Source organism: Mercenaria mercenaria, chromosome 18 (genome assembly GCF_021730395.1).
Source record: "Mercenaria mercenaria strain notata chromosome 18, MADL_Memer_1, whole genome shotgun sequence".
In the NCBI taxonomy this organism is placed as follows: domain Eukaryota; kingdom Metazoa; phylum Mollusca; class Bivalvia; order Venerida; family Veneridae; genus Mercenaria; species Mercenaria mercenaria.
Window position 1 is genome coordinate 27,052,611 of NC_069378.1, and position 10,298 is coordinate 27,062,908.

General features: G+C 33.7%; 1 protein-coding gene across 2 annotated transcripts in view; it reads right to left on the reverse strand.

Moving 5' to 3' along the window:
- Positions 1–9,075, reverse strand: part of LOC123538059 (cardioacceleratory peptide receptor-like) — a 53,615-nt gene extending 44,540 nt beyond the window's left edge. For both annotated transcript variants that reach the window (XM_053529997.1, XM_045322022.2), the window contains exon 1: positions 8,345–9,075. In XM_053529997.1, coding sequence (XP_053385972.1) covers positions 8,345–8,479 — 135 coding nt within the window. In that variant the 5' untranslated portion in view covers positions 8,480–9,075. The remainder of the gene's footprint in view (positions 1–8,344) is intronic.
- Between the last annotated feature and the right edge of the window lie 1,223 nt (positions 9,076–10,298).

Sequence of the window (10,298 nt, forward strand, 5' to 3'; positions counted from 1 at the left end):
TCAAATGTAGCGAGAACGCTACAGGACACTGATATATATCCAGATGAATAACACAAATGTATCAAACGTAACACTTCGATATGGAAACCACCAGAGCAAAATATCCATGAGAAACACAAGATATGCAGTTTCTTAAAAAAGAACACACATAAAAAGCTTAGAGGACAAAAATGACATTTAAAATTAGCATGGAATTAACACAGATGATGAAAAGTTACGCGATATAAGAATTCCAATGGAAATCGCAAATTCACAGAAACGAAACACTGTTACAACTTCGGATATCCAAATGTGCAATGCAGATGAAGGACTACACATTAACATCATACGGGTTGTCACGTCATGTACACAGTTTGTTTTGCCTTAAGCAGAAAGTTACTGTTTTTTTCTTGTGACAAGCAGATCTATTATTTATGATATGCAATATGGGTAGCTACGTGTACTTAGATTTAATTTATCAGATGTCTATGTTTAAAGTGTATCTGTGATGTAAAATTTTTGGGATGTGTGTATTATATTTTTTATAAAAGATTTCATTTTGTTTTGAAAAGTAACGTCTTTCTAAGTTTTATAAAATTCAAATTTTATCTATATTACAAGTAAAAAATATGTCTGTATATTAAAAGGAAACCTGGAAAAAATCGTAAAGGGCAAACGAAATGGGGTCACTAAACAAAAAGTCTTAGTAAAACTTGTTAAATATTAATGTATATGATCATATTCAAGTCGTACAAAAATATATATTTGCGGGGCAGGGGAACAGAAATTAATGTTATATTGTTATTGTCCTTGTTTTTGAGCTGTGGTTGTAATGTATATTATTTATCGAAACTTGTAAACTCGCGAACCATGTACACTTGTATGAACGTTAGATAAGATGGTTGGTGTAAATGGTATTTTATGGATAGTAAAGTGTGTAAGCTGATACTTTTTTTTTAGATTTCTATTTTAGATTTCAAACATAAATTTTAGATGACGTCGTATTGCGTTCCGTGAGAGAGATAAGTCATTATGCTAATTGTTAACAAGGTATGTGTTGCTTCAATTTGTGTAGAAAGTTCTCGCTGATGTCATGGATTTGCATGAAAAGCAGTGCAGAGCGGATACCTGCATAAGCAAATTCCATAGAAGTTTAGACCATGATGAAATTGGTCGATGTGCTTTAAAGTTTTAAGGCGCTGCTGTATGGCAGGACTATAAAAAGTACAATTTGATATGTAAATAGAGATATTATAAAAATGTAGATATATTTTGACCGGCTTACATTGCAAAGGGGAACAATGTAAGAATATCGGTCAAGAGGGGAAGGAAACCCCTGTGTTATTTTGACATGGGAACTTTACAAATTGAAGATACATTGCTTGCTAAACTGATATGACATCAGTTGTCACAAGTATTGTAAACGACAACTACTTGTTCTTTAATACCCGAGATATTATATCGAATAGTCTGTTCAGTAATTATATGACTGACCTCGAAAACATTGCAATGCGATAGAATTGTAGTATCTACTGAAATGTTTGTTAGTGCATAAATGTATGTATCAACAAATGAATTTTGCTATTATTTATTATCTTTATTTGATTGTTTTTATTAGCATGTGATAATGTTTTTGTCGACGTTGACTTCCACTTGTTCGCTATAAGTTTACTTTCAAAATATGTTAAAATTAAGGAAAATGGCGTATCCAATTTCAAATCTTAGGGTCGACTGAATAGTTGTTGTCAATGACCATTTTACTAGCATAATTGTGGAATATAGTAAAAGGTTAAAAGTGTTGATAACAAGAAATGAACGTGCAACAGAATGTTTTGATCTATGATAGTGCAACAGAAAGTTTTGATCTAGTAATTATTTTTGACTCTCCATTTTCTAAAGAACGTTTTCCGTCAAATTAGTAATTTCCAAGTTGTCAGTTCCTACCAAATATATCAAAATAAAGATAGGTGGCATAATTTTGTTGGGGTCACGTGCCAATTTTAGCATTATATGGTAATTTATATATATTATTGCACTGAATTATGTTATTCACTTATTTTGAACAACATAACTAGTTTGGTGGTGTAAAAAAATTGAACACGGTTCTGTAGCCTCGAAAATTTCTGTTACAAAATACCTTTCAACCGGGTCTTTATTCTCTTGAAATAAATATTGTGATGGATATCTCAATGGTGTTCAAAATTTCCGTTTCATGTAGAACATATGAATTTACCCTTGGTGATAAATCAATCAAGCCGCCCTTGGGCAAAATCAAAAGTAAAACTTAAAAGCAAACACAGCTAAATTGGCATTTACTACGGACCAACATAATAATAATTATTTCTCCCATTGAAGATAAATATTGAATCTTAGTTAATTGTGGTTCCTATTCCGACCCGGCCTACCGGGCCACTTTTCCTCTTAAAAAAATAAGAAAGGGAGGTGAAACAAAATTGCGATTCTCTTGTAATTTTGTTGTTTTATATTATTATGATTTTAATTCAGTTATGGCCTGGTCACTACGCCGGGACCCTTATATTATTTTAATTGCGATTCTCTTGTAATGTTGTTGTTTTATTTTATTATGATTTTAATTCAGTTATGGCCTGGTCTCTACACCGGGACCCTTATATTATTTTAAAACAATATTTGCTTTAATTCAATTGTGGCATGTTCACCACGCCGGGATCCTTTTCCTTTCGAAAATAATAAGAAAGGAAGGTGTAGCAAAATTATTAGATTATTCTTATAATTTTGTTGTTTTTATTTTAAATGCGCAGAAAGCATGCAGAGGTATGACCCACAGTTGTCAACTGTCATGTTTACTAATTAAAGGACCATAAAAGACACGCCATCATATATTTTGACAGGCGGGAGAAAGAAAAGATAAACAAATTAATTAAAAAGCCGAGAAAAATGTTCGGAATGCTGATTCACTAGTAATTCACGTAAGCACAGGTGTCTTTTATGGTCACAGAAGGTCAGTTGTATAAAATAATTTCTATTAATAGTAACTTTAGACAGGATGATTGACATGTTTTGTATATATGTATTAATCATGGTAAAATTAGCTCGTAATGAGGAGCTGGCCAGATAGTATATAAGGCCAGTGACTTAGCGTTACAAGGAGAGTTTTTCGATCGGACGTTGAGCCATATCCGATCGAAAAACTCTCCTTGTAACGCTAAGTCACTGGCCTTATATACTATCTGGCCAGCTCCTCATTACGAGCTAATTTTACCAGGATTAATACATATATACAAAACATGTCAATCATCCTGTCTAAAGTTACTATAATTAGAAATTATTTTATACAACTGACCTTCTGTGACCATAAAAGACACCTGCGCTTACGTGAATTACTAGTGAATCAGCATTCCGAACATTTTTCTCGGCTTTTTAATTAATTTGTTTATCTTTTCTTTCTCCCGCCTTTCAAAATATATGATGGCGTGTCTTTTATGGTCCTTTAATTAGTAAACATGACATTTGACAACTGTGGGTCATACCTCAGCATGCTTTCTGCGCATTGAAAATAAAAACAACAAAACTATAAGAATAATCTAATAATTTTGTTACATTCGGAGCAGTCACGAGAGCGGTCCGTGGCACGAAAGATGTTGTATGTTAAAATTGTTATAATATTGAACTTGGTTAATCTTGTCATAAATTTTGAAGAAATTAATAGAAAACATATGCAATAAAATTATAGAAACTATAGACTGGTTTTCGACTTAAATTTATACGGCGGCTACGCTACAATACCAGATGAAGGTGGATGAATTGTTTTTTTCATATATATTCCGTAAATATACACGAGATTATTCTTCCTCGGTCCCTTTTTAACAGGAACGCAAAGTTATTGCAAAAAAGATCGAAAACCTTGTAAGTAAAAAGAAATATCAGAATAAGTAACCATTCGTGACTGCGTAAAATGTTTGTAATAACTAGAAACACATAAGGCAATGTTTGCTGGTGAAGCTTTTTATATGCCTTAAAACAAGACTTTGTTCAACATAGATGCCAATGATGTTTTAATTGCGGCCAAGCATTGGCCAGCCGACACAGACATGTTACGTCAGTTTGATATTGACTAAACTTAGAAGAACGTCCAAAGATGAAGGTGTATTGAGTCTTGTATAAACAGCCATGATGTCATTAAAGTATTTTGAATGTTTTAGTGATAAAACAGATAAGCAATATATCAGCTGGACTCATAATCAGATTTACATTTAACGACTTTTGATTCAAAAGTTAAAGGGCAAGGAAAGCCTGTCAATAAATTAATTTTATATGAAAGCCATTCTCAAACTTTTCATTACCCTGAAACAATTTTTAAAATCGTACCACTCTTGAAAAAGATATGGCTGTTTGAAATTTTAATAAATGGCTGATCATGGAGGTGGCCATTTTAGTGTTTTTATGACGTCATTTACACACTGCTGAATTCTTTATTTAGCAAATAACCTTTTAAATGGATCAATTTCATATGTTTCTTGACTGTAAGATGTAAAACATGATAATTTCTTTCATTATAGCCGGAAAAAATAGAGAAATTATTTCATAGAAATAAATAAATACACTTCAAATATGTATTTAGAAATTTGATAAATCCGCCATTTTGTTTTTTGTTACCATGGAAACAAAATGGCCGCTATTTTGATAAAATATTTAAATGCTCATAACTTTGTCATTCTTAAACCGAAAATTCTTTCACTTCTTTAAATGATTTAAGAAATCCTAGCAGATGGATTTAACATGTGTACAACATTGCCTTTCCCTTTAAGGGAAATTTAACATGTTTGAAATACAACGTTATGTTTCTTAAGAACATATTACTAGTAGCCAAACTTTGTTATGATTACAATTTTTATATGAAACAAAAATATGTGTAAATTTAAGTTTTAAAATTGACTAGTAAAATATAATTGAGCCGCGCCATGAGAAAACCAACATAGTGCGTTTGAGACCAACATTGATCCAGACCAGCCTGCGCATCCGCGCAGTCTGGTCAAGATGCTGTTCGCTAACAGTTCCTCTAATTGCAATAGGCTTTGAAAGCGAACAGCATGGATCCTGACCAGACTGCGCGGATGCGTAGGCTGGTCAGGATCCATGCTGGTCGCAAACGCACTATGTTGGTTTTCTCATGGTGCGGCTCAATTTATAATCACATCTACGTGTCGTACATAACCGTATATATCTTATGAATCAGATATATAAGCAACTTGTTGAAAAAGAAGTTAATGCTCTCCTACATAAAGACATTACAGTTAGGAGTGGTAAAACTTTTATTCAATTTAGAACAACTCCAGTACTTCATTAATTATGTATCTTTTCAGAGGAATCATTAAACATGTAAGAGATTTGTTGTATATGGGTAAACAAATTAGCGCATATATATCTCTAAATAATATACGAGACGTCAAGTGTTATGGTAAGAAAACAGCTGCATTTATGCAGTAGTCTCTGACTGATGGATCGTGTGGCCAGATTTTACTCTTGTATAAATATTAGATTATAGGCGTAAATTTCAATTGCCTCAGTGGTGTAGAGGTTACGCTCTTCACTTTCTGTCCGCGAGACCAAGGTACGAAACTCAGTACCAGAAGCTATTTTTTTTCTCTCTCTCCTTTTTTTTTTTTGGATGTAACAAGATATCTATCGTTATTTAACCATAGCTTTTATTCATGATGAGTGAAACATGTTTTACTCTATATTACAGGAATGTGACGACTTATTGGCAGTTTTTGGCTTTAATTGTGCAGTTAGTAAGCATGAAGACAACGAGCGTATGTTTGAGGAAGAAAAGAGCACAGATGAAATCATTGGTAAATAATTATCATAAACACTAAAAGTATACTTCAGTAATTACAACATAACGCCATGATAACGGTATGCTTTATGTTTTATCTTTTAAAAATGAAAAGAAAGTACTATGTAAGCAGTAAATTCAAATGCACCCATGGCGACCGTGCTACCGTGGAGCCAGTGTGTTGCAGTGGAAGAGTGTTCGCCTTAAGATTGAAGTGTCCCGGGTTCAATCTCGGCTACCATTATGGTGTCAGTGTCCTTTTACAAGGCACTTAACTCCGTCTCTCTCTCTCTCTCTCTCTCTCTCTCTCTCTCTCTCTCTCTCTCTCTCTCTCTCTCTCTCATATATTTATATAGCCTTCGATTAAACCAAGTTAAGGTTTCCTGCATTTATACTTTCAGATGATATTGATATTTCTGTGGATGCTCGTGTGGAACAGTATCTGGCTACACCACTCATACTTACTGAACAAGAGAATGGGCATGATACATTTCCAGCTGGCGATCCCGATGATCCACAAAATGATCTTGAAATGATCCAGGGTAAAATGCGGAATGGATGTGACTGTAGCAAATATTGCTACAATAACTTAAGTGAGAGAAAAATTCTAGATCACGTGCTGAATTTGAGAGAAATGGAAAGGAATGAGAAGGAAATGTATATCATGGGAACAATTGGTAAAGTAACTGCTAGTGTGAGATGTAAAGACGGTGAAAGGAAACGAACCAGGTGGGAATATGCTTATGAGGGAAAGAAGGTATGTCGAAATGCATTTCTGTTGATATTTGACATAGGGAAAAGAACTCTTGAGGGTCTACTAAAACATATGAATGAACAAGGTGTTGTACCTCGTGTTCATGGTTTAACAGGAAAACCCTCTAATAATGCTCTTCCCAAGGAAGTGATTAAAGACGCGGTACAGTTCCTTGTTAATTATGCAGCTGAGGAAGGACTTCCGCAACCGGCACCATCTCGGGGACGTGATGGTATACCTCCAGTTTATCTTCCTGCGTCAAACACTAAACTCTCAATACATAAAGAGTATGTAACAGCCTGCGTGCAAAATGACAAACGTAGTGTTGGACTTACCACCTTTACAGATGTATGGAACAGATGCGTACCTCACATTAAGATAATGAGTCCTCGTGAAGATGTGTGCAAGAAGTGTGAAGACTTCCGCCAAGAAATATCCCTGGCAAGAAATGAGGATGACAAATTGTCCGCAACAGGCAAATACCATCAGCACGTGCTTGATGCCCGTTCCGAACGTGCCGTTTATGAACAATGTGTAAAGGAATCAACAGAAATGTTTCAGCAACAGTTGTCAGTGCGTAACTATAATACGGTGCATTACACATTTGTCTTCAGTCAGTACCTGAAATTACCCCATCATTCAAGGGAAAAGGGTCCCACATTTTTTATACAGCCAAGGAAAATCCAACTGTTTGGCTTCAGGATTGACGGATACAGACAATACAACTACCTCCTTGATGAGAACCAGACAATAGGTATGTATACATCTATTATATAATATGCTCTACGTGCGCAATTATAGTTTATACCATTATTGAATTTCGAGCAATTAGTGATGTCGTACACTTCTCCGCGGCATTTACATAAGTAATCCCATAATGTTAAAACTGCATTCACAACTCCATGCCTGAAATCGAATTATTGTTATATAGATTTAACAAGGCCATCGAATTGTTTATCGTCTGATATAACACGGTTCAGAGTTTGGACGTTTCGGGATTTAAACACGAGAGCAATAGCCCGAGTTGTGGTGCAGTGTGGCCACCCGCTTAGTTCAATAGGGAGAGCGCAGATCTACGGATCGCGGGTTCATGAGTTCGATCTTCGGGCGGGGCATATGTTCTCCGTGACAATTTGATAAAAGACATTGTGTCTGATATTATTCGTCCTCCACTTCTGATTCATGTGATGAAGTTGGCAGTTACTTGCGGAGAACAGGTTTGTACTGGTACAGAATCCAGGAACACTGGTTAGGTTAAGTAGCCGCCGTTACATATCTTTAATACTGTTGAAAAGCGGCGTGTAACCCAAAACAAACAAACAAATATGCGCAGTGACGGAGGGTTACTAAGAAAAAATGGGTCATAAAATTGAAACAAATAATATTTTTCAAACACAAAATAAATAAAAAATCTATAAAAAACGAGAGAGATTCAAAAATGCACCAAAATTTATTGTGTGCATGTTTTTATTTTTGCATACGGTCTGTCTGAGCTATCAAACATGTAGTTTAAATTTTACATTTATTAAAGAAACACTTTCATAACAAGGTAGAGTCTATGTCTATTTTGAATTGCAGTCGCGCTCAATACACGGAGACAACCATCAAACGGTTATCTCAGATTTTCTTATATTAATTAAATTGTTTTTATACAATAAACAGATAAACAAGGTATGTCTCAAAACTGATATTCTTGTTATATAATGTCTTCATCATCAGTACCAACTGTATGACATTAATATCTTTATTTAGACAGTTTATCTGTAAGCAGAACAAAATTGATAGTTTAAACTTACCTGCCAAAAAGTGACATCAATATCAACGTAGAAATAATCCGCATAAGTGTCATTTATGGAAATTAAATTTAACATCGTGTCATTTTGACACGAGTATCCTGTGCAGTTTAAGACCGAGGATTTTGTGACTTCCATTTTGTAATTATGATTATAACTTTTTTGTTGAGACAATTACGATTTCCACTTAGTCCAATGCTTTTCTTAATATTATAAATTACGTGGAATTGTACATTTATTACAAGTTAGTTTTTACACTCGTTTTTTTTTTTTTTTGTATTTGTTTCCGGATTAAAGTAAAATTTTCATGATATATCTTCTCTAATTCTTTCAGTAATATTTAAATAACAAGATATCATTTTTAAATATTTTCCTAAAAACATTTTATATCTGCTTCATAAGAAATCTGTAAGTATACTTATTTGTCTTCATTTAAATTAAATTCTCGCAAATAAATTCTGTTTTACCATTTTGAATCACTGTATTTGTATTATTTTTTTCTAAACAACAGAGCAATTTCAAGTCTCTTAAAACTTGATTCAATCAAGAACGACACGAAAGTTATAAATCCACATATTTGTCCAAATTAAGAAAATATAATACATGGAAAGTCTCTTCAGACTTTAAGAGTATTATGTATGAAAAGTTTTTCAGCATTTCAGCAGAGTTTCCTTTCATCATCACGAAAACAGTTCTTATAATATTCATGCCTAGCAGAGAATTACCGATATAGATGAAGCAGTACTTTCGAATTTTGTCCAATGAACATGTTCTTGGAAACCGTTATTTTCTATTCTTTTGGATAAAATTTACTTTGTAATAGATAAAGATACTGTTCGAAATTCATGTCGCATATTATACTCTTTGTTATCTGTCCAATAATAATATATTACCAAAGTTTAGGTTTAGTGATTTGCATTATATTCATTAATAATTTCTCTAAATTTAGATCACTGTTCTCTGAATCTAATATCGGTAAAGTTCTAAAACCCAACGTAATTAAAACATATAAATGAATATAAGTTGTATTCCGCTGGGCATATGATTCTCAAGTAACATTCATTAAGTGTTAAAATATAAGATCTAACTTGGTAATTTGAAGTTCAGAGATACATAATACAAGATTGGTATCTTGCCTCCTCGCCCGCACAATTTTAACGTCTCTCCGTTTATGAAAAGACCAAATATGTTAGTGAGATTCGAAAAACACAATTTCTAATTGGTAACTGGAACTTTTTTAGATACGAAACTCAAAATTTCGAGTTAGTTTATTGCCTCCTTGACCGCAAAATTTGAGCATCTGTTCCTTTCGTCCAACACCAAAAATGTTAACGAGCTACTTCCCTTAAACACCTGAGAAATTTCGATTAATAAAGAACACATACTGGCAATTTTTACCATGCGAACGCTTTGCTAACTGTTTTGGTTATATTAAATGATTATTTGAAAAAGTAATTCACTTAAATGTTCACCCTGCGTTTTTTTGTGAACCAAAAAAAAAAAAACTAAGAGAGAAGAAATTGTATTATTGAATTGGCATGTTCTTAGTACACAGTAATTTATATTAACCTAAACAATAGTGAATTTGTAAAGAGGTTGTTGAGAAATCAAAAGTTTCATAATGCGTTTTAGGTCACTTTTCGATTATGGCGTGCTATGAAATGGACTGTCACAAGTGGCGTTTGATATGAAATACCAGCTTATGATAAACAAGTTTAGTTATTTTCAAATGACATGCAGGCATTAAGCTTAAGCAGATTTGAAGACGACCCTGTTGTGTGAAAAACAGGAGGGGAGCTGAGAGAACATATAAATAAATAGTCTATCCCCGATAATAAAGTGAATAAACACACTGCCCCCAGATTCAAAATGTAAATATTAGCTGTCCCAAAGGCCAGTGGGGATATCTTAGAACATTTCTCGCTCTGCTTACAATAATTGTTCCAACATTTGACAT